The sequence below is a fragment of the Oncorhynchus mykiss genome, chromosome 21, assembly GCF_057628025.1.
Source record: "Oncorhynchus mykiss isolate SJ-2025 chromosome 21, ASM5762802v1, whole genome shotgun sequence".
Lineage (NCBI taxonomy): Eukaryota > Metazoa > Chordata > Actinopteri > Salmoniformes > Salmonidae > Oncorhynchus > Oncorhynchus mykiss.
Genome location: NC_143042.1, coordinates 35,040,755 through 35,065,758, shown reverse-complemented (window position 1 = coordinate 35,065,758; position 25,004 = coordinate 35,040,755). Strand labels below are relative to the sequence as shown.

Sequence of the window (25,004 nt, the reverse complement as noted above, 5' to 3'; positions counted from 1 at the left end):
TTGGCTTACGTGGTGTACAAATTGATCTCTTACAAACAATTTTTTCAGAATGGCACAAAGTAGTAATTACAATTCCTTTACATTGGGGATAATGTGTGTGTGTGTGTGACAGGCAAGGTGTGTATTTCAAACTCATTTCAAATCAAGCCGTTTCAATGTGTCAAAAAGAATGACGTCACACAAACAGATCAGGATCAGTTTGAAAAGTGGAGTTTTTCCTTTATTGAACCTTCAATAAAATATACAAGGTTGTTGGCCCCTTAACAATGAGATCCGCTATACTGAAGTAGAGTGCATCACATAACAACGCCCCCCCACCCCATAGTAACCCACTGACTCAGTGAGGGGTGTTTACTTCTACATGTGGCAAATATATATCTATATATATCTGGAAGAGAAGTACTGCGTTTAGGTATGTGTGTTTTTCTTTTAAACATTCCTCGGTGTATAAATACAGCCTCTTTAGAGGTCTACAAACTACAGTCCACCAACGTCTACATATTTACAAAGCATGGGGATGGAAGTGTGTGTTTGAGATAATGCGCCTGTACGCGTTGGGAGTAAGTTTGAGTGCGTGTGACAGAGGTCATATATTGGCAATTCTGTACATTATTTGCTGCACTGATGCAAAGCACCCCCCCCCCCCCCTCCCCCCTCTACTTCTCTCCAACGTGCCATTTCATTTTCAGTCACTGATTCTCACCTAACAGCGCTTCACATCTCTTTTTCCTCTCATCATTCTTCAGTCTTCATTTGTCACACACTTTAGCCTCTGTTCCATCATTCCTCCCCTCCATGTAAAAATCTATATCCCTGTTCCCATCCCTATTAACCACATGACAAAGCACTAGCAGCGCAGTCAGAAGATGCAAATCGTCAAGACCACTCTCCTTCTCAAAGACGTACAGTAATATACATTCTGTGGCCAAGTCTCTTGGTATCAGTCTTACAAACAAAACAATTAAAGAGCCAACACAACACAGTGCAACTCTCAACCCCCTCCTTCCTGTTCCTCCCTCCCATGATAAAAGTAAAAACCCAACATTTAAATCAACCACTCGGTGTTCAACAACAACCTGCACATCTTCACTTGAGGTTGGCGCCAATCACAGACAAAAATAGACCGAATGACGACAACGTTTGGTGAGAGGACTGTCATTGGTTGGATCATCCTAGAGCCAGCTTCTGTAAACCGATCTGAATCATTCCAATCAACAGTACTGATCAGGAATCATTGTTTTTTTAAATGTATTTATTTATTTATATATATATATATATATATATATATATATATATATATATATATATATATATATATATATATATATATATATATATAAATATATAAAGAGATGGACAGATCATGCTCACATATTCAGTAAACGCCAACCAAGGAAAGAGAGAAGCTACAAGAACTAGAAGAATTGATAGTTACATAACGTTACCGTTCTCCCAACGCTAACCTCTTAAAGAAACAGATACGGTACCTCGCTAAACTCATCAGAGAGCAGTACAACTACGTGGAAATCTAACTTGATTGGAGTGATGTTGTGCTTTGTCCGTGCATTCCATTTATAGTGTGTCTGGAGATTGTACCGCTCCGTGCCTAAAGGGCTACACTGACTGAGATGCACGGTTTGTCCAATGTCAGCATTTCCAGTATTCCCCCCCAGGACTGAGCAGAACTAAGTTAGCCTCATATTCATTAGCGCACATCGTAGCTACAGAAAACGAGCATTTCTTATTGGAAAAGTCCAGGTTGTCCTAGGTTTCAGCCCCTTTTCTTCAGTTTCGTGCCTGATGAATACGAACCTGGTTTAAAAATCGGTCTGTGCTTCCGCCAAATGAGCTACTTTCACACGGGCAGCTCGATTTATATATTTTTTCACTATTTGCTCTTTTGAACAATCAGATCCGCTCTGAAAAAGAGCTGATGTGAAAGGAGCTGATGTGATTGGTCAAAAGACAAATTAGTGGAAAAAAAATATCAGAATTGGGCTGCCTATGTAAACAGCCTTATTTATCACGTTCAGAATTGTCTGGTAAGGCAACTAATGATAGCGTAGTTGGCTAGAGCGCAAACAAATCTGGACAGATCAGGCTATAGATTTCGGGGGAAATCCTAAATTCGGCTTAAGTCAAATTTTCACTTGTTGTCAAACGAGACTAAGTAATACATTTGACTAGAAGTTATATTCCCCCCTGGTTGATCTCCTCTTTACTAGTCTATATTCCCCCGTTTGTCTTTTCACTGTTCTACTCACCGGCCAGTTTATTAGGTACACCACCGTGTCCACAAAAATGAATCGCTCCTACAGACAGTGAGTCACGTGGCCGTGGCTTGCTATATAAAGCAGGCAGACAGGCATCGAGACATTCAGTTACTGTCGATTGAAAAGTTAGAATGGGCAAAACGAGTGACCTAAGCGACTGAGCGTGGAATGATCGTCAGTCAGCGGCAGTCCTGTGGGCAAAAACAGCTCGTTGACGAGAAAGGAGAATGGCAAGAATCGCTCAAGCTAACAGGCGGGCCACAAACAGACAAATAACAACGCTGTACAACACTGGTGCGCAGAACGGCATCTCGGGAATGCACAACCTGTTAATCCTTGTCACGGATGGGCTACTGCAGCAGACGACCCCACCGGGTTCCACTCCTATCATCTGAAGACAAGAAGCGGCGGCTCTAGAGGGCCCGCCATCACCAACACTAGACAATTGAAGAGTGGAAAAAAACATTGCCTGGAACATGACAGCGAGTTCAGTTTACTTAAATGGCCTGCGCAGTCCCCAGACTTCAACCAATGGAGCAGAGGTAGGCAACCCTGGCCCATGTTTTTGAGTTAACTGACCTGGAAGTTCAGGTCTGTTGAATTTAAGCAATTACTGACCTGATCAATTAGCGTAGTTGGTCAGGTGTGGGGCCTAGTTGGATAAAAAACCCTGTAGCACTCCAGGAACAGGGTTGCCTATCTCTGCAATAGAGCATCTTTGGGATGAGATGGAACGGGATGTTCACAGCATGAATGTACCTGCCGCCCAGTCTGCAGCAACCGTGATGCCATCGTTGTGGAACATTTACGACACCTTGTATAATCCCCCGAAGAATTCAGGCTGTTCTGGAGGAAAAGGGGGGTCCGACCCAGTACTAGAGGGGTAATATAATAAACTGTCTGGTGAGTGTATTTTCTCCGTTTCTATTCACTTGTTTGACATTATTCCAGCATCTGTCTCCCCAACAAAGGTCCTCCTATGCTCTAAACAAAAACTGTCTGTGTTATATACAAAGAAAGAAATATTAAATAACTTAAACCAGTATATACAGAACAAAAATTCAGAAGGCAAAATAGTGAGCTTGAACTGGTCAGCGCTGTTTTGCTCCCATTTGATGTTAAAATACAGACGCACTCCGATTATTTTCATCAGCCAAAATATTGTGTACAGTCTTGGTCCTTGCTGAATCTTCTAACAGCTGTAGTTCATACCTCCTGTAACTCGTCTTAAAAACCTATATGATTTATACCGCTCTAGCACTGTGATATCTATTGAACAGGTTGCTAGCATTTGCAGTATTCATGCCACTAGTAGTCAATGAGTGTGATGCTTCTCGAAGACAGATAAACTAGTTCTATTCTGATTTCTATGGTCGAGCGTCTGCACCAGAAGTACCAGGCAGTTATGATAGACATTTGTCAAGTTGCAATAATAATTACTCGCTATTCTGTTATGATGCTATGCCTCAGTCACCCTAAGTAGTGCAGACATTCCATTTTCTAGTATGCAGCATGCCGTGTTAAATATTCATTTTCTGTACTGTTTGATGCCAGCGAAGTATACAGTGAAGCAGACCGACGCAGAGATTTGTCACAAAAAAAGCCATGTCAAGTCGTGTTTTTCTCGATAATTTTTCTTCCCGAAAATGTCTTGAATGCGAGTGTTGGGACCTGAAGTGTGTTTTGATCGCATCGGACAGCCAGCAGTTTCTTCTCATTGGCCCTTCCTCCTCCTGGTCCCGCCTCCTGTCTGTTTAACCAATCAGGGAGCTGCGTCTTGACAAGTCCACGTTGCTGGCGCTCAGTCCTCTGCATTCCGAAAGGCCCGTGTTGGCATCCTGGAGAGAGGGAGGGAGTTTAAGCAGGGATATTCCAAGAGTAAATCTGAAACTGTCCATGTCCAATCCTTTCATCTCAATGTATAACCCAGGACTTGTTTGTGCTCTGTGTCACAGCAGTCCTTGGCTCATAACTAACAGGTTAATTAATAACTATATGTGATAGGGGGGAGGTTAACCGTGTGCTGCTGGTACCTGTGAGGGGTCTTCTGCACTCTTGTTGAGGAAGTTGAGAGAGCTCGCTCTCGTCATCCTAAGGATCACACAATCTTTTAAGCTTCAATAAAAATAAAAATGTCATTGCTTTATTGTTATTATCAGTTTTATGAACTACGGTGCATTGTCGGCTCCCCACCAAAGAAAAAACCCTGAGGGGAAACACTAATTCATGCATGGTATGAGCAGTGACGGGCTAGGGACACAGTCTCTCGCTCACCCTGGGTTGCAGGGCTCCTGGGGGCCACTGCCCTGTAGTTTCTTCACCAGCATCTCACTGCTCCTGCGCAGGGCGTCACGGATCTTTCCGAAGGAGCCGCTCCGACGCAATGAACCATTACCCTCCTGAGAAAACAAGACAAACACACCCCGTCAAGGATGGGCCTCAAAACATGAATCAAAAGTAATTTGAGGTATTTGGTTATTTTTCCAAAACCTTTTCTCGTGTCTTCTATCAATGTATTGGACAAACATCACACCAGATTTTTATTTAAGCTGTTTGCATTTGTTTAGTAACGATGTCAGCTTGTTTGTACTGTTAAATAATTGATATAATTTGCTAATTCTTGACACGTTGGGAGTAAATTACATGTGATTGTACACCTTTTCATCATACATTTTAATGTATGTGCACTTCCATAAAAGCCCCCCCCCAAAGACAGAGGTTTCGTACCCCGTTCCACTCTGCTCCATCATCTCCCTCACAGTCCCCCCGCTGGGGACCACTAAAACCCTCCCGGTTCTGACGTCGCTCTCCCCCTCCAGGGGCCCCGTCCTTCAGGAGCTCCACCACCTTACTCTGGTTGATGGCATCTATACCCTGCGAGAGGAGGAGGGGACGAAGGGAGGGGAGGGATAGAGTGAGAGAGAGGATTCATTCTAAATGCCCGCTGGGTTAAAACAGAATGCATTCAGAGCTTTAAGGCTCTAGACCACAACCGTGGGTAATTGCACTGCCAGTGTATCCGAGTGCCTGTACCTGCTTTTTTAATGATTGTATAGTACCTGCTTGCGTCAGTGATCGTGCAGTACCTGCTTGCGTGTCTTGGTAGCACACTCCTCCAGTGTCTCAGCTGCCTCTAGTTTACCCTGTCTGCGGTACAGCGCCCCCAAGCTCTTCAGGGTGGTATTGACCGTTGGGCTAACAGGAATTAAGTACATGCCAATATCATGTCATTTACGGAAGTCCAGAGAGGACATACCGTACGAATAAAAAAAGATATTCCCTCGTTACGTCGAGATCACCACTTATTTATCTCATGATCACGACATTACAAAAGTTGATACATCGAGATCCCGAACTCTAAATAGGAGTGGATGTATTGATGACAGATTGACAGTATGGGCTGAGACAGCCGAGCCCATGGTGGATCAGCACATACATTTCATTGATCGCTACAAGGGATGGTACATTTCATGCTAACATCAAGCTTTCATTTGTGTTTGGAGCTCATTATCCGTTTATAAGAAAGTTAGGAAGCTAAATGTCCCTTACTTTGAGCTAAGGCCTTGTGGTGCATTTAAGCCCTGAACAATGCCTGACAGGCAGCTTCGTCTCCCAGGCTGTGCCACCCCCCAAGACCACAGCCAATCGCATGCAAGCAACAATGCAGAGAACTTGGCTAGTCTTGATCGAGCTAGCTAGTTAGTCTTGTTAGCTAGATAGCTAGCTTGTTATCTATGCTGGTTGTTAGCTTGCATACCTGGCATGTGTATAATTGTAATGGACACTTCCTGTTTTCTGGATAATATTTACATTTACAGAGGGGGTGGGTGGGCCCTATACATATTGCACTGACTGTTAATATGCCTATGATCAAGAGTGGGTATGCTCTATTCCTGGCAGGCTGATCAGATTCAATAGCCGTCTCAGGATGCTGCCTTGTTGGCTGTCTACAAGGAGCCTTACCTACAAAACATAATTAAAAAAAAGGCAGCATCCTGTCTTATCAGCATCTAAAGCTGAAATTGAATCTGATCAGCCTGTCAGGAATGGAGCTCACCCATTGTAAATGTAAATATGTCTCTTATAATTATACACATATCAGTTATGCGAGCTAACAAGACTAGCCAAGTTAGCTGCGTTGCTCCTTGCATGAGATTGTCTGTGGTCTTGGGGGCGGCACGCTGCCTGGGAGAATAGGCTGCCTGTCAGGCATTGTTCGCGGCTTAAATCCCCCACGAGTGCAGCCACTGGGCTCCTTGAGGTGGTTGTGCATGGGAACAAATGAATGAAGGAATGAAGCACTGTACTTTTTATTATCTCCTGATCTCGAAAAAACAACTTTTACTGTGTCGTGATCATGAGATAAGTTGTGATCGAGACATGAGGGATTTTTATTTATTTTACTCATATGTCCTTTCTGGACTTCCATACATCATTAAAGCACAACATTAATATAATTTAGAACACTGAGTTGTATTTCTCACATTAAAATGAATTTCAAATACTAACTCTTACCTGTCAACTTTGCAGGCCTTGTACCAGCTCCCATATTCTCCATAGGGCACAGCATCCTTCCTCTTCGCCTGAGCAAGCGAGAGACAGAGACAGAGACAGACAGTTATAGTCCAGCGACTAAGGGAAGAAATTGTGGACATTTGAATAAAACCACCAAATTTCAAACACCACTAGGGCAATACAGTGCTTAGAAGTGTTTTTAGCGATAATGCCATTGCAGATCATTTATATTTCCACCAGCTCCGTGGGGCCATATTGGACAGGTGTCACATGGCCATATCTCAAAAATAATAGGTACGTACAGCCCAATGATGGCTTAGATTGTTTGAGGGAGTTGGGAGAACACAAAAAAGATGGCTCAAACGTGCCACATATACACATTGGCCACTTTAGTACTAGGTTGGACACCCCTTTGCCTCCAGAACAGCCTGAATTCTTTGGGGCGTGGATTCTACAAGGTGTCGGGAAGCAACAACGTTCAGATACACTGAGGCATTCAATCATTGCTCAATTGGTATCAAGGGACCTAACTAGGGTTGGGTGGATTCCAGACTTTCATATAGTCATACCGTCCTTTTCTCATTCTGGAATTTACGGTATTAATGGTTTAGTACACAAGGGGGCGCCAAAAGGCAAAGACAGACAATTTGGCATTTGTTACCAGGATGCTAACAAAATTAGCACAATAGCGAATTTCCATGGAGGCTGCTAGCTAAATATGCTCATGTGCGCAAACGAAAATAAAGAATTGCAAAGACAGGCAATCCAGCTCATAGTTAAACATATAGGTAGAAGCTAATTAACGTTATTTTGGTGAGTTTGGACATTTACAAGGGAATGGAGCCACTAGGGCAAAGGGCCTGCTCTGCTTGGAAAAGATGAGGGAGAAGCAGTCAGGCCAAGAACAGAGAGAAAAATGCAAGGGAAGTCAAAACACAGCAGCGGCAGCTGTACAAGATAACTCTACCAAAGGGCTTTGACTTCTCAAACATGGTAGAAAGCTTACACAATATGATGCCCAGTCACTTCAATTCAGCAACTTACTAAGAAAACGCGACCCCTAAGTTTAACTTGCTGGTTAGTGCAGAATTCTTCATTTTTCACACAGGAAAAAAAAAAAGATAACAGGCGTAAGTAATCTCATGTTGCATTTCGTAAACGCAGATCTAAAATGCTTGTTTTTTGTCATTTCTACTGAGCGCCAGACACATTGTGCTTCGGTTGCGCTTCTCCACCAAGATGAGAGTTCACCAACGGCCATTTTAATCAGCAGACAGCACCCCTACTGGCGTGTGGCTGTTTCTCTCCGGTACAGTGCAGCCAACCTGCCTCTGGTAAAAGTGAAGCAAAACCTTAGCACATGTAGCTGGCTACATTATTTCTACGATAACATCAGAAATACGATGGCCTATGCATTTACTTGCGGCCGCCAGCCAAATAGTGTTCCACTTCTGATCATGAAAATGAAGCTATTTTCTGCCGAATGTGTTGCACTAATGTATTTTCTGTGATGGAAAACTATGGTTGCACGTCCCCGATCACTCTATTTAACCCAACAACAACAACAAAAAACACCCTGTCAATACACAGCTGGACTCACGTGCTCCAGCTTTCACCTGTTGTGCTATTTACAAACAAACACATGACTGGCTCAACTGTTCTGGGGAATTAGAAGCCTCATAATGTAAAAAAAAAAAAAAAGTTGCAAAAGTTGACTGCGGGTATTTAAAAACAAAAAGTGACGTTTTCCCTGAAGTCGGGCTGCTTACAATGACACAATGATATAACATACTATGTCAATTTCAAGAAACGTGACACCAAAACTCCACTGCACACATCTCTCTAGGTAAAATCCCATAGTAATGCATTATGTCCAGCAAAGGAGACAGGCAAACCCATTTTAACCAAATGCCTTTGTGACAACAAAAAAAACAAAACACAAATGCGATGGCACTATAGCTAAAAACACTAAGGACTGATCCTAGCTGTGTGTGTAATTTAGTGCCTTTACCACAAAGTCCACAGTTGCCACAAAACATTAGGCTTAGCCGATGGACTATAAGCAGCAGCAGCAGCAGAGACAAATCACGGACCTTATTACAAAGCCTCCGTTATCATATTAACGCTCTCCCTCTCAGTCCTATCAGGTCCGCCTATCCATCAGAGTTAATAGCCAGACAGTGTCATCCAGTAACAGGACCGTGGTTCAGCACACCATACAACAGGTCCATACTGTAAAGTACCTTGCTCTCCTCTCTCTCCTCCGCATGCATCCAGATAGGTTTGTTGTCATCTGAAAGAGAACAGAAGGTATGGGGGGGGGGGGTTATCAGTGTCACTGTGTTATGTGTACATTCATACATCTTGTTTTGCATGGACCAAAACGTGTAGAGAACACATGTAGGTGCTCCCCTCACTGGAAAAATAATTTAAAATCAAAATGGGTTGATTTATGGCATGTAACTCAGAGGATTTAACCTCTCCATGCATTGTGTGCTCATTTCACTAATTAAACCATAAAATCAACACACTTAACTTGTGTAAGGGGGGGGGGATACAAAGTGGGTTATGCTGGTCTGTGCCATGCTAGCTAACCAACGCCAAAGCCGCCCTCTACTGTGCTGTTCTGACTATGTCAGTGTTTGATTGGCTTAAGGGCAGTGATCTGGACACAGTGGTGAATTAAGCCGCTCCACGCACGACAGATTAGCCCTGATCCGACCGGTCAGGACACGGCCACGCACGGCCAGCCAATGACCACAGGGTTTACTGGGAAGTCGTGGCCAGAATGAAGACTTCATAGAGTCGGTAGGTCTAGCGTGGTGGTAAATGTAGAACCAGGTAGTGTCCCAAATGGCACCCTATTCCCAGAGGGCTCTGGTCAATTGAAGTGCACTACAGGGAATAGGGTGCCATTTTGGGACGCAGGCCTAGTCCCGTCAATGTGATTGTAGGAGACTCACTGTTGACTGAGCCAAACTCCTTCTCGTGTGCTCGGGTCAGGATCTCTTTGTACAGAGACTCAGCATCCTTGAACTTCCCCTGTTTGAGGTAGCATGTAGCCTAAAGATATAAGATGAAATGTACACAGGTTTAAATGACAAACATTTCACATCAACACATAAAAACATGTACATCTATAACAAAACGGTTTTAAGTTTCCCAAAACATGTTAATTTTTAAAGATTAGACTGCATTACTTTGTACTGCCCTATACTGGAAATTTGGCTAAATGATCAGAGGTATTCCAGAATATTCTCTCTCTTTCTCCCTGCTTCCCCCTCCATATTCCTCCCCCTTATTCCTCCATATTTCTCCCCCTTATTCCTCCATATTCCTCCATATTCCTCCATATTCCTCCCCCTTATTCCTCCGTATTCCTCCCCCTCCGTATTCCTCCCCCTCACCAGGTTGTTCTTGGTCTTGGCTACGTTGGGGTCATCAGCTCCTAGTTTGGACTGGTAGATCTCCAGGGCTCGTCTGTAGTAATACTCCACCTCCTCGTACTTTCCCTGGTTCTGACATAGCAGGGCCAGGTTGTTCAGCTGCTTGGCCACGTCAGGGTGGTACTTGCCCAGGACCTGAACACCACAAGCACAGAGACGCACATCAAGACTTACTTTAGCTACAATGAAAGGAGATGAGAGTTCTCTCTGGGCACTACACATGTTGAGTCATAAATGCAATTAAAATCAATAGTGTTATTTTGTGTACCTTCTCTCTGATCTCCAGGGCTCTCTTGCAGAGGGGCTCAGCCTCCTTGTACTTGCCCCTCTTCCCGTAGAGCACGGCCAGGTTGTTGAGAGTGGCAGCCACCGCAGGGTGGTCCTTCCCCAGAGTCTTCTCTCTGATGGCCAGGGCATCGTTCAGCAGGTGGGCTGCCTCTTTGTACTTGTTCTGGTCCCTGGAACACAAATATAATTCCAGGTAAGAAGATTTGCAGAAGCACCGTAATTAAGCAGTAAGTCTCAATTCATTCTTCTACCCGGCTATCCACACATCCTCTCCGCACCCAATCATCTTTTTCTATGAGCACATCTAGCCGCCCATCTCCCTCACTCACTCTCATTTCTCCCTTCCTTCCCCTCGCACCTGTAGACGAGGGCCAGGATGTTGAGCATGGTGGCCACGTCGGGGTGGTCGTGTCCGGAGGTCTTCTCCAGGTCCTCCAAGGCCTGTTTGCAGAGGGGCACGGCCACCTCGTACCTCCCCTGGGAGGCGTACTGGATCACCAGGTTATGAAGAGTCCTCAGGCGGGCCGGGATCTCGTAGCCACCCTGCTGGGCCGCAGCCTCTCCGCTGGGCTGGGCTGGAGATGCGGAGGGGGTTAAAAGTGATTCACTCTTGAATACTTTGTTCGGACAGAACAGGGGTTCCAAATCAAAAAAAGGATTTCATTCTTGGTACATAATGGCGTGCTCGCGCTGAGGTACAACTGTAGCATGTTAAGAGACCATGCTTATTTCGCAAGGGAATATCTGAGATGACGACATGTCATTTATTTCACGTTTTAAGAGGTGGCAGTGTCAGTAACCAAAATGCCAAATCAAGAAATCAAGTATCATAAGTCTAACCCTTCTGTAACCCCAACCATATCTAACACCCATCGTCTTCAACATTACCATCTAACCCCATGTCTGCCTTGTCCCCGCAACGGGATTCTCCTCGGGCCAATCAAGCGCCCTACCTTGTCCCTGGTCGTCGTCGTTGGGGAACAGGTCGTCCAGGCTGTCTTTGGACGTCTCGCCTGCAGCCTTCTCCTCAGACGGAGACACGTCGTCGTCAAACTTCTTGATCTTGTTCATGAACTCCAGGTGTTTCTTCTCCTCCTCCAGCTGGGCAACACTCTGCTCACTACACTGCAGCTTGCTCTGGGGGGGAGATGAGATGAGAGGTGAGTGGGAGGGAGGGTACACTTTGGAAACGTCTTGCTTTGGAAAGGATCAAAGTGATCGTATACTCCAAAATCCCTAAAATGTTGACCGCCCTCAAAGGTAACGTTGAGATGATTCCACACTCCACACAGTCGGTTGTGTACGTTGGGATGTGGACTCATCCCACATCCCCAGAACATTTCACCACCGAGGTCTGAAAACAAAGACTTTGATATCGGAGTGAATGATGCCGTGTCCTACGCTGTACATGCACGTAAGGTGGATTTGGCTGTAGTATGTCTACCTGTGTTCCTGCCAGTTCGTCTCGTAGCCACTGGTTCTCCTGACACAGTCGTCTGACCTGGGCTCTTAGCTTCTGCTTCTCAGACTCCACCGCACTCAGGTGGCCCGACAGGGCAATGATCACCTGGACAAGGAGGGGGGGGGGGGGGGGGTTAGAACCAGCTCTTATTTTCAATGACAACATGGCAAGAGAGGGAAATGAGAGAGGGAAATGAGATAGGGAAATGAGAGAGGGAAACAAGAGAGGGATGGGGTGGTTCAAATAAAACAAGGAACGCTGCAGGAATGAAACTAAAACAAAAAGGGGAAGCGGCTAGCTTGGGGGCCAGACCACATTGTACGTTAGCGGGGACTACCAGGCTAGGAAGAATGTTTACCTGGGATTTGTTGTCACCGGTTCCAAAACAAGTGCAAAGAATTTCCTTCTTGGAGGACAATATCCTTCTATTATAGTCTGGTCTATTCAAAAGAGGGTGGGGAGTTGTCTTTAGGGACCTTCTTTTATGCCGTTCATGTTATCAGACCATCCGTACCCAACCCAGATTCCCACCGCTGCCTTCCTACAGGAACAACTCTCATATCCTCTTGATGAATCACCCTCCTCACGCTCTATGAGGCATGCACCTAAATTCATCCTCTCCTTCAAGCCTTAGTCACAGCGTATGAACTAGCAATAACCCACATCGAGCACCAGCATCCTCCCCCTCTCCATTCACCTCTACTCTCCCATAATTTCATTATCCTCCCTTACCTCTCAAGGCTGAGCCTCTTCCGCTTACCCACCCCCTGTCTCTTTCACTCCCCTGTGCCCTCCCTCTTTCGTCTTCCACTTCTCTTCTGCCTCGCTAGCCCTCACCCTCTTCCCTCCACATCCCTCATCTCGTTCCTACCTGTGCCTCTCCCAGGCCCAGTTCGATGGCCTCAAGGCTCTTACGCAGCAGGCCTGACTTCTCCTGGGCAGCAGGTGGCTGTGTGCAGTCCAGCAGGGAGGTGAGGAGCTGGGCATGCTCCCCACGGAGGGTCTCCAGGCCCTGCATCACAGCTTTGGTGTTGAGCACTATCTCATCCTGGGTCAGGCGCTCCAGGGCCTCCTCGCTGCGTGGGTACACCATGGTGGAGATAACCCGGGTTCACACACACTGTAGGAAGGGGGAGAGGGGTTAGATAGGGACTGGTCTCATGTTACCATACTCCTAGTCTTGTACAGAGAGCTTGGAATTGAAGCTAGTTTGAGGAAGAGGCGTGTATTCAGATCCATTGACTTTTCCCACATTTTGTTACGTTACAGCCTTATTCTAAAATGTATTACACCAAAAAACGTAAGCAATTCACACACAATACCCCATAATGACAAAGCAAAACAGGTTTAGAAATGTTTGCTAATTTATTAAACAGAAATACCCTATTTACATACAGTACCAGTCCAAGTTTGGACAAACCGACTCATTCATGGGTTTTCCTTTATTTCAAATATTGTCTACATTGTAAAAGAATAGTGAAGACATCAAAGCTATGAAACAACACATTTGGAATCATGCAGTAACCAAAAAGTGTTAAACAAATCAAAATATATTTTATATTTGAGATTATTCAAAGTAGCCACCCTTTGCCTTTGACAGCTTTGCACACGCTTGGCATTCTCTCAACTAGCTTCACCTGGAATGCTTTTCCAACAGTCTTGAAGGAGTTCACACATTCTGAGCACTAGTTGGCTGCTTTTCCTTCACTCTGCTGTCCAACTCATCCCAATTGGGTTGACGTTAGGTGATTGTGGAGGCCAAGTCATCTGATGTAGCACTCCATCACTCTCCTTCTTGGTCAAATAGCCCTTACACAGCCTGAAGTTGTGTGGGTCATTGTCCTGTTGTAAAACAAATGAAAGTCCCACTAAGTGCATACCAGATGGGATGGTGTATTGCTGCAAAATTCTGTGGTAGCCATGCTGGTAAAGTGTGCCTTGAATTTTAAAGTGTCACCAACAAAGCACCCCCACATCATCACACCTCCTCCATGCTTCACGGTGGGAACCACACATGCAAAGATAATCTGCTCACCTACTCTGCATCTCACAAAGACACTGCGGTTGGAACCAACAATCTCAAATTTGGACTCATCAGACCAAAGGACAGATTTCCGTCGGTCTAATGTCCATTGCTCGTGTTGCTTGGCCCAAACAAGTCTCTTCTTCTTATTGGTGTCCTTTAGAAGTGGTTTCTTCACCAATTCGACAATGAAGGCCTGATTCACGCAGTCTCCTCTAAACAATTGATGTTGAGATGTGTCTGTTACTTGAACTCTGAACCATTTATTTGGGCTGCAATTTCTGAGGCTGGTAACTCTAATGAACTTATCCTCTGCAGCAAAGGAAACTCTGGGTCTTCCTTTCCTGTGGCAGTCCTCATGAGAGCCAGTTTCATTATAGATCTTGATGGTTTTTACTTTCAAAATTTTCCAGGTTGACTGACCTTAATGTCTTAAAGTAATGACGGACTGTGGTTTCTCTTTGCTTATTTGAGCTGTTCTTGCCATAATATGGACTTGGTCTTTTACCAAATAGGGTAAAATATCTTCTGTATACCAACCCTACCTTGTCACTACACAACACAACAGATTGGATCAAACGTATTAGGGAAAGTATTAAGGAAAGACATTTCACAAATGTACTTTTAACAAGGTACACCTGTTAATTGAAATGCATTCCAGATGACTACCTCATGAAGCTGGTTGAGAGAATGCCAAGCGTGTGCAAAGCTGTCATCAAGGCTAAGGGTGTCTACTTTGAATAATCTCAAATATATTTAGATTTGTTTAACACTTTTTGGGTTACTACAGTTCAATGTGTTATTTATTTCATAGTTTTGATGTCTTTACTATTGTTCTACAAATTAGAAAATAGTAAAAAAAAAAAAAAAAATTGGGGAATAAGTAGGTGTCCAAACTTTTGACTGATGCATCCTGTTTCCATTGATCATCCTTGAGATGTTTCTACAACTTGATTGGAGTTCACCTGTGGTAAATTCAATTGATTGGACATGATTTGGAAAGGCATACACCCGTCTACATAAGATCCCACAGTTGACAGTGCATGTCTGAGTAAAAACTAAGCCATGAGGTCGAAGGAATTGTCTGTAGAGCTCCAAGACAGGATTGTGTCAAGGCACAGATCTGGGGAAAAGTAACAAAAAAAATCATTGAAGGTTCCCAAGAACACAGTGGCCTCCATCATTCTTAAATGGAAGAAGATTGGAACCACCAAGACTCTTCCTAAGGCTGGCCGCCCGGGCAAACTGAGCAATCGGAGGAGAAGGGCCTTGGTCAGGGAGGTAACCAAGAACCTGATGGTCACTGACAGAGCTCTTGAGTGACCATCAGGGTTCCTCTGTGGAGATGGGAGAACCTTCCAGAAGGACAACTATCTCGGCAGCACTCCACCAATCAGGCCTTTAAGTTAGAGTGGCCAGACAGAAGCCATTCCACAGTAAAACGAACATGACAGCCCGCTTGGCAAAATGCACCTAAAAATACTCTCAGACCATGACAAACAAGTCTGGAGGAAACCTGGCACCATCCTTACGTTGAAAAATTGTTGTGGCAGCATCATGCTGTGGCAATGTTTTTCAGCGGCAGGGACTGGTAGACTGGTCAGGATCGAGGCAACGATGAACAGAGCAAAGTACAGAGATGTCCTTCGTGAAATCCAGCTCCAGAGAGCTCAGGACCAGACACTGGGGGCGAAGGTTCACCTTCCAACAGGACAACGACCTTAAGCGCACAGCCAAGGCAAAACACAGGAGTGGCTTTGGAACAAGTCTCTGAATGTCCTTGAGTGGCCCAGCCAGAGCCTCGGTCTTTGGACATGAACCCGATTGAACATCTCTGGAGAGACCTGAAAATAGCTGTGCAGCAACACTCCCCATCCAACCCGACAGAGCTTGAGAGGATTTGCAGAAAAAAAATGGGAGAAAGTCCTCAAATATCAGTATGCATAGCTTCTAGCGTCATACCAAAGAAGACTCGAGGCTGTAATCCCTGCCAAAGGTGCTTCAACAAAGGGTCTGAATTTTAAAAAATCTGTTTTTGCTTTGTCATTATGGGGTAGTGTGTAGATTGATTGTGGGGGACATTTAATCCATTTAAAAATAAAGCTGTAACCTAACAAAATGTGGAAAAAGTCAAGGGGCCTGAATAGTTTCCGAAGGTACTGTATACAGTATATAGAGATAAACTTCAAGACACAGCAAGAATTCCTGTCTGATGAGATTATTACAAGTATGAAAAATACGCCAGGCTGAGCATAAAAAGGAAAAAATACATTAAATAAATTATGCCAAATCAAGAAATGTTGTTCACACAACTTCAGTCTGTTACCAAAAACCAACCAAGGCACAGTTCATTTCTCTGGACCCTGTTTCTACTCCAATTGGACTTTTGATCTTGAGAAAATTAAGTAAGGAACTGTAAGCGTTTCGGTTCCAAACCTACTCTATACATATTTTGAGTGGCACTGCCTTAAATCAGTTGTTCTCTCTCTCAAGAGAAGAGAAGTGACTAAATAGAATCATTAATGTAAACAAGCTGGTCGTTGCAGGTGGAGTGATCAGAAATGCGCTGCTCCGCTTTGGACGAGCACCTGTTCTGTTCTCGCCGCCGCCAGGAGGCCCCCACCAACACCACTCCGCCCACCCCATCCCATCCATTGACCGCAATGCAGCAATATGAGCGATCCCGCAATCTATCATCCTTGTTTCCGCAGGCACAGCTAACAAATCTCTCACGAGCTGTACGGGACGTTTGGCAATGTGCAGGTGTTATCATCGATCCATTAAACTGTCAATTAGTGTTATGTAGTAAAATATGGGCCGAAACTCCAGGATTCTCCACCCCCTCACAGAATGACAAGAAATGGGGGAGAATCAATGAAGGTGACGGATAGAGAGCGTTACACACAAATATAATACAATACGTCTCTGACTAAATGTATTGTAAGATATATCGTATATACTATAGTATGTATAACTGTCACAATCACACGTAGGACCATGTCCTACAAAGCACTACAACATTATTGTAAACATTGGCAGGTTTGAGCGAGGCCCAGCCAGAAATATGCTGCTGCAAGGTCTTTCTGCACGGATGCGGTCGTGAGGTCTAAGTCTGTCTCTATATGACTAAGAATAAACTATTTCCTCTGCACTTACAATAAGCGACGGCTCGTCAAAAACAATGTAAAGAACCAAGACGAGCTCGATTGGCAACATCGGTAGATACATTTCACCAGCCTAGCATGGGGAGGCGTTGATACGTCGGCGTAGCCTACGATTCAATAGTTCCTCGGTCTTTGTTGGACTCAAAAATATATTCCAATATAACTCATACACGTAAAAAAAAAATATATATATATATATACATATATAAAAATAAAAAAAACACTCAAAAGACCTCGTGTCGGACATACGTTACCTTCATCGAAACGGTTCTATTTTCCCCAAAGACAAGTGCGCTGCTCCTGGCTACCTCGACCTACTGTTGTGATGCTCGGCTTCCATCACTTGTCAGGTGGCTAGCTACGCTCGTCCACATCAATAACATCAAGGCTGGGGATAATATAACCCTACACTTATCCCCCCAAAAAACTATGCCTACGGTGGGCTATATCACCATGAATCTCTAAAACCATAAAACTGTCAAATGTACCAGGTCGATGTGAGGAAAGTAATAGCCTGTACATCACGATAAACAACGTTATTTACCTGCTTTCCCCTGCTGTTGCCCCACGGGTAAGATCCGGGTGACGCGTTATTCAGCCTTCTGAACTAGCTGTAAAAAGAAAATAGCCCACGGAACACCACTTTGCTTAAATCCGATTGCCGCTGGCGTCTAAAAGCTTGCGAGTTCCAAGCAATACATTGTTACCAATTATGTTAGCATTGCTGATTAGCTAATGAATTCGATCCGGGCTCGAATTAGCCTAGTCAAAATGTTATCTTGTCTTGCGACGGTTGGTTTCAACGGGAGTTGGGATCAAAATACAGGAAGGCTGTTCGCAAAGTGAGACGACATCGTCCGATCCTTCCTCGGGAAGTTGTTTTGGGAGAGAGTGCGGGACCCGCTGCGTTCTCAGTCTGAGAAGCGTGTTCGAAGAATGACAGTCGCGACCCGAAAATGGCTGCTGTTCGAATTCTCCCACAATCCTCCAATCCACAAGCCCAGTCCGGGCGATACGACTTCACCGCTACCCCTGTGGGAGAGATCCAAATAAAGGGTGATGCGCAATTAACATTTATTTGTAGGCTTGTGGATATTTCCTGTGGCTAATCACCATAGCATTTACAGTACGTTTTTTTTTCATTCTAATGTAGACCTGTGTATTATAACTCGTCTAGAGAAGCCTAAATAAACTTAATTTTAACTTTAATAAGCTACATTAATTCCTAGATTCCATTCAAATGAATAACTGAAAAAGCACCAGAACGCACACACAACTCAGTTGTATTTACAAAATAAAGAAAAACAAACAGTTCCACTTCTCCATCCCACATCAGTTTAATTGACAACATAATCATGAAAAAGTACTACAAAACATTTCAAATAAAAAAAACAAGGACTAAGATACAATACAGAAGTACTGTTGTGATATGTACAAGCATTATTACTGTTTATAGACAAAAAGGCAAAAAAGCTGCTGAAGAAACAATGGCATGTGCAAAATTACTCTCCAAATGCACAAGCGTTAGAATCCTCCCCTCAAACTGCAACCAAGCATAAGGGTAGTCTAAGCAGTGTTATGCAAAAACAGATTCTCTTCTGTGATAGAGTGCTATGTTACAAGCAGGGATCCTTTCAAAATGGGCTTTATTAGAAGCAAAGCTTGTGGAATCCTACCAGACTCTAGATCGCTTACGGTTTGTTCTAGATCTCTCACTCCATTTGTTCTGAAACACATTGTGATGATAGCAGAGAGGAAGGACAGTATTGATCCGCTAAATTGATTTATTCATATTAATAGATCATATTGTTCTTCCCCTCCAGGACAGAAGTGTTTCAGGACCATATGACCCGTTTCGGGAGACAGTCTGAGCCCTGTACTCAAAAGACTATAACTAAGGCCGCGGATTGTTCCTGGTCGGGTCACATGGTCAGCAAAAACCGCTGTCCCTATACGTTAGTCATGGACATAAGAGTCATTACAGGTCAATACAGGTAGAGACACAGGTACAAGTTTGAGAGACAGCCACACAGGACAAATAGGCCTAGAGAAGGTAGGAAAAAACAAACATGTTAATGGTACAACAGGTGAAAGAAGGGACTGAACTGGAAACAGGGGGAGAGGAGAGAGGAGTAAACATTGGAATGTATAGTGGAAAAAAATAATGTTTCCAACATTAAAATTATAACTTTGGAACAAAGTTTTATCACCAAAAACATTTAACACCTATATCTACATCACCCCCGCTTCAGCTTGGTGTTATATCCATGTAACATTTGACATCTTGGCAGTGATTTCTTTGTCCCATTCAGTGAATGCTTATGATCCCCCTATGAAGAGACGGGGGTTCAAATAGAATCATATATCTTACACTCCTTATTACGCTAATAACACGCTGCAAGGCATAGAGAAATTGGACCCCTTTGTTCTGCTCAGAGACAGTAGAAGTCTCCCCTAACCACTGACACAGGGTCAGATATCTTTTAATCCCCCTGATGGTTATGGTTAGAACTAGGGGGGGGGGGGGGGGGGGGGGGGTAATTGTAATCTGATCCTAGATCTATGGTTAGGTAGTAGCGTAGCTACAGGTAGGGTTCACTATCCTCAAGCAATAACGTCTCTCCCAAAGAGAAAACCCTGTTGTACATAACATTCATACAGTAGGATACAGTCTCAGTTAAAATATGCATTAAGAGTCCAAGTCCACATGAAGGCATTGGTCTGGGTCTAGCCCTTGACTGGTGGGCAGTGACACTTGCTATGAGAAGCAGGGTTTAAATGGTCTGCTTTCAAGAGGACCACTGCCTTTGCCATATCTTTCTTTGATACTCACAGGGAAGTTGCACAAAGTATTCAAGCTCACAGAGGTTACAAGGTCAACTGACTATGGAGTTGAGAGATTATTATGGTGTGTTTTCTATAATAAAACAAAAATGTTCTAGTGAAATAACAGGTGGTTATGGACTAGGGTAAAGCTACCAGTAATTTACAAAAGTTGCCGGAATCTATAGCATTCGATGGTAACTTTGGTCATTTAAACTTGAGTAAATGTAAAAAAAAAAAAAAAAAATCAATGTATAGTATTAATTTGTCATATCTGTGTCCATAATATCCATTAGTTCCTAGTGAATACACCCTCTCTGATCAAGACAAAATAGCCAAATTAATGTTTAAAAGCATCTAATCAAAAATGGCATTATTCTTAATTAACTCTGCAACTCTTCCAACTATTGACTTTTTTCACAACTGCCATCACATTTACAACAAAGGCATATTGTCATAATAAAATAAATAAGTGTGTAAAAAATGTTCTGGTTGACATGTCATGCTGAAACCCTCATATGAATCACCAATGGTATTCACTAAGTTGATTATTAATACTTAGGAACGTTTTTACAGCTTTGTCATTGCATTTTTTAAATTTTAAAATCTTATTTGATTATATTATATATAGGTGATTAGGCCACAGATAATGAAAGACATCTCTGATAAGCTGAAGTACCCAAAATGGCAAATAGATGTGATAAATTACATCAAATCCTTGAAAGTTACAAAAATGGTGGTACTTTACTGGCAAACTTAGAAAGTTTACAATAATATATCCTCCCTTTGCAACCCTATTCTGGACTGGTAAAATGGTGTTAAAACCTCCAAAATGTATGTTTACTAAATGATACAGCTTTTGTCGACAAGACTGAGAAGAGATAATAGAAACTAACAATGAATATTATCTGCACATTCAAATTAAGTTCAGATGATACCTCTAATGATTTTTGGAAATACATCCTTGTTGTTTGAGATCTGTACATTCTATCATTCAGACTGATTTGTGGAACATGCATAGCTGTGTACTTATGCTCTCAATCAGTTTGAAGCCCTTGGTGCAAAAACCTTCCTTTGTACGAGCCCCCCCCCCCCTCCCCCAAAAAAAGAGAACAGGGCCAGATTTGAGTTACACAAGGTGTTGACGTCACAATTTTTAACACTGTTACACCTAAGCTGAAAAACCTACCTCTAAGTTACCCCGAAAATCATAATAATAACAGCAAAAATTGAGACATTGGCATTGTAATACGTGATATTTGTCACAATTCTTCACTCCGCACAGATGGGGAAGGTTACTTTGTAGGTGACACAAGGCTAAGCTACTCAACACTCGTTAGCTTTCAATTTTAGACAGCAAGAGAACTAGTGTTTTGCTTACAACACATTGCCATTTCATTCAAAATATACTAATTTGAATGTACCTTTGCAGGTACATTATTCGACCATAGACTTTGCTACTAAATTGAAAACCAATTATTTAAGTCAAATTCTTTGGATACAAATTATTTGTCTGCAGTTTCTTCTTAAAAAGCACCAGAGCCGTTAGTAGCTCTTAAAAAGGTCATTTGGTGTCACCTATCTTTGTGTCAGTCTACAAGGCAAACGTCTGGCCGCTGATACCGCAGCCTACAGAACTCATAAAGCGATATTGACCACATCTCGACACAAACACGTGGCCACACATAAAACAATCATACTGTGTCGCGTGGGTTACTTATAAAATTGGTTTCATAGATATTTCAATATTGTTTTACCACATTACATAACAACACACCTGTCACTGGACACTGGCCACCTCACAACACCCTAGACACAACACACCACCATTTCAGTGGAGTGAACGCTGCCCGTCTATCACAGGCAGGGCTGGAAAATGCATGTTTTCCAGAAATCCAGGTCGGGAGATTCCGGATTTACTACTTATTCCCTCCTAATTCCAGAAACCTTCCAACTAGGATTTCTGGAAAATTTGGTAATTTTGGGAAAGTTTTTTTTGCAATCCTTGACAGGTAAAGACAGGGATAAAAAGTCACTAGTAGCGTGCGACATTGTGCTTTGGAGTAAGATACCTAGCTACTATAGTTACTAGAAGTGCATCGCAAAAAATGAAGATGACGGTCACAGCTCCTGTCCCCCAATTTAACCTCAGCACGAGGCTCAGCCTACAAATCCCAGCATGCACAACCCCACACAGGTGATATACTGTACGTCCACAAGCGGAAGGAGGACTATACAGTGGAGGGTGGATCAAGAGAGCAACGCTGACAACAACAACTGAGGTTGACAAAGGGACAAGCCTTACAGACAGCAGAAATGTTGCCTCTTCTCAGTAAAGTTGGGGCAAACAGTGAGCTCTTAAGTCGGCACCCTCGCTGTACACAGGGAGTTCAAATGTCGTTACAAAAAAACTAGAGCCTTCTCTTATATTTTCTGCTCTTCATATGCATAACATGTCAACTTACTGTACATCATTGGTGAGAGAAAAAAAGCATTTTCATGTAATTAGGGAGCAGAAAAAGCATTGCTACTGTAGGTGTCGTCTGTTGTTCATTCCATTTCATGCACATGTACGGTATGTTTGGATCCCAAGTTCCCCTCCATACCCCATAATAACCATGGCATTACTGTTATAACATGTCCTGGCACGTGGTGGTGTAGTAGTACAGCATGCAGGTTGGCCTTTGATGACACCGGGCAGGTTCAAGGTGATAAGAGAACTACCTGGTCAGGGTTTTAAAGGTTAAGGGTTAAAGGGTCAGATGTCAGGGGTCAAGGGTCAGGGCACGTCATGGGAGTTATTCATGCGGGTGCATCTCATCGTTAGGATTAGTTGAACGGCAGCCCGTTATCTTGTGCTGTGGGCCCCTCATACACACACGCTAGACAGCGAGAGGGGCATTTCAATTCATTAAAGTGACTAGTAGCGTTGCACCCCATATCCGACCCATCTCTCCCTCCCTACTATAGAGAAATAAGACAAAACATAGCAAATACATTCGGCCCCTCAACCCTTCATCGTAATTGACCGATATTAGTCGCCACGGCGTTCCGAGAGGCGGGGGGGGTCTGTGTGCGTAGGTGGGACGGGATTGGGCGAGGGGTACAGGGTGGACCCTAGGAGGGGGGTTTGTTGTAACCAAACAGTCCAACAGGGAGATACTTGACATGGGTGGGCCACTGGGCAGCCAGCTGGAAGAACTTGACGTCATTCCACTCCACTCCGTCTATGGACACTGAGACACACACACAGGAGACACACAGATACTGGTTAAGTAGGACTATTGTTCAGACAGGGAACACTTAAGCCTGTCGAACGCTTCCCAGTAGAAACAGTTTGCGCATTTGAGAACATTTTTTGGGGGGGCAAGTTGTAGTTCGGTAGCACAAGTCTACGCCCCTTCGTCTGTGATTGGTCAACAGTACTACTCCTAGTAGGAGTGGGAACTATGGACAGGATTCTTCAATTAAGTGTTTGTTGTAGACAACGAGTTTTCATGCATATTTTTTCACTTGAGAAATACTGCACCAAACATCTTAGTTAGATGTAAAATTGTGAGACAAAAAAGACTTCCCTCAGCAAAAATGTCCAAATTAATTACAGATTTCTTGATTTATCTTTGAATAATTCTGACTACTTTGAGGAAGTGCATACAGGCTACAATGTTGATACGGCGTCTCAAGAGGGACAAACAGTAAAATTGCAGTTTTTATCTAGTTTTTCAAGCAAAGGTCTTAAGGGGCACAGACGTTTGAACCTAGTATGCGGGCACCTTTAGGCTGCGTTTCAAATGGCTCACTATTCCCTATATACAGCAGTGCACCATTTTTGACCAGAGCCCTATTGGCCCAGTGTTAGGAATAGGGTGCTATTTAGGGCACAGTCTTAGAGGTCCGTTAACACAACCCTTCCTTCATTTTCTCCAACATCCCCAATAAATAATTTCCCCTTCCTTCTCTTACACCTCATCTTTACTGATGGGTCGACTCTTTCTAAAGATTGTGCCTCTAGAGAAGCACTATAATTTCATCTCTCTCTCCCCCTCCCTCCCTCTTCTCAGAGCCTTCTCTCCAATTTCACTGGTCATACCTCTTCCCCGCCCGCCCTCCCTCCCTCCTCGTCTCATGTTCCTGTACCTTTCAGGATGGTTTGATGCTGCTTGGCAGAACAGATGAGTCTGCTGATACCCTCAATGACCTGGCTCTTAGAGTCGACATCCTTCTCCTTCGGCTTCTTACCCAGGAATATGGTGGGAACTACAGACACAGAGAAAGTCAACCTTCATTATAAATGCAATAAGATTTCTATAACTATACAACCAGGAAGACTATAACAGTCATACTGTAGGAAGAATGACTGAAGAACACCCCAACTAGATGGAATGCATCTATTCCACTGATCATTCAGCATTAAAAACTGTTTTTTTTTTTTAAAACACTGAATTACTTTGATTGTGCCATAGAAAAGTGTTATTCTAAAACTCTTTACCCTTCTTGTTCTTCTCCTTGGTGACCACGGTCATGGCCATGGTGCTGACCTGGGCCTGTGTCTCACTGCTGCCCCCTCCTGGTAGCCTGCTGACCTGCAGGGATCTGAAGGCACTCTTCAGGGTGTTCTTACAGCCTGTGTCGCGCCGTTCGCCCTCTCGGCGTTTCTCCGCCAGCGACGCCAGCCAGTAGTCCACCTGCAACCCAATGGCGTCCACACCTTGGGACATACTGGGGCTCCTGGGACAGGAAGAGGGTCACGAGGACAGGTTAGGATACAATACAGGAAAGAGAAAGTTATGGAGGTTCTGTGCTAAAAAGTATAAAAAGCCGTGTTCATTTGTGAGGTGTAGGGAGGAGGTATTCAGCGACAGAGAGGGTTATGGATTCAGGGGCCGGCATTTCATGCGCTGTATCAACCCTGACCCTGAGTTTGGCTATAGAGAGGACAAGAGAGTCTGTTACAGCACCAAACCCCAAAACAATGATGGGCTATAACGCTAAAAGCTGCTGATGCATCTG

At 43.8% G+C, this 25,004-nt stretch overlaps 2 protein-coding genes across 4 annotated transcripts in view; both read right to left on the bottom strand.

Annotated features, from left to right (window-relative positions):
* Positions 1-191: 191 nt before the first annotated feature.
* Positions 192-18,218, bottom strand: LOC110500431 (kinesin light chain 2). 2 transcript variants are annotated; one of them, XM_036957840.2, is made up of 15 exons: positions 17,716-18,218; positions 12,856-13,104; positions 11,967-12,089; positions 11,476-11,659; positions 10,881-11,097; positions 10,503-10,692; positions 10,196-10,369; positions 9,752-9,851; positions 9,032-9,081; positions 6,789-6,856; positions 5,360-5,468; positions 5,001-5,147; positions 4,548-4,672; positions 4,307-4,364; positions 192-4,111 (listed from the first exon to the last, which is right to left on the bottom strand). In XM_036957840.2, the coding sequence occupies exons 2-15, from the start codon at positions 13,075-13,077 to the stop codon at positions 4,028-4,030; spliced, it is 1,851 nt and encodes a 616-aa protein (XP_036813735.1). In that variant the 5' UTR covers positions 13,078-13,104; positions 17,716-18,218; the 3' UTR covers positions 192-4,027. The 2 variants fall into 2 exon arrangements, with proteins under 2 accessions (XP_036813735.1, XP_036813736.1); XM_036957841.2 differs by having other exon boundaries at positions 17,426-18,128.
* A 265-nt stretch (positions 18,219-18,483) lies between these two features.
* The window catches only part of LOC110500427 (phosphofurin acidic cluster sorting protein 1), a 52,905-nt gene continuing 46,384 nt past the window's right edge, over positions 18,484-25,004 (bottom strand). For both annotated transcript variants that reach the window (XM_036957838.2, XM_036957839.2), the window contains exons 22-24: positions 24,484-24,722; positions 24,132-24,251; positions 18,484-23,230 (exon numbers count right to left, since the gene is read on the bottom strand). In XM_036957838.2, coding sequence (XP_036813733.1) covers positions 23,112-23,230; positions 24,132-24,251; positions 24,484-24,722 — 478 coding nt within the window. In that variant the 3' untranslated portion in view covers positions 18,484-23,111. The remainder of the gene's footprint in view (positions 23,231-24,131; positions 24,252-24,483; positions 24,723-25,004) is intronic.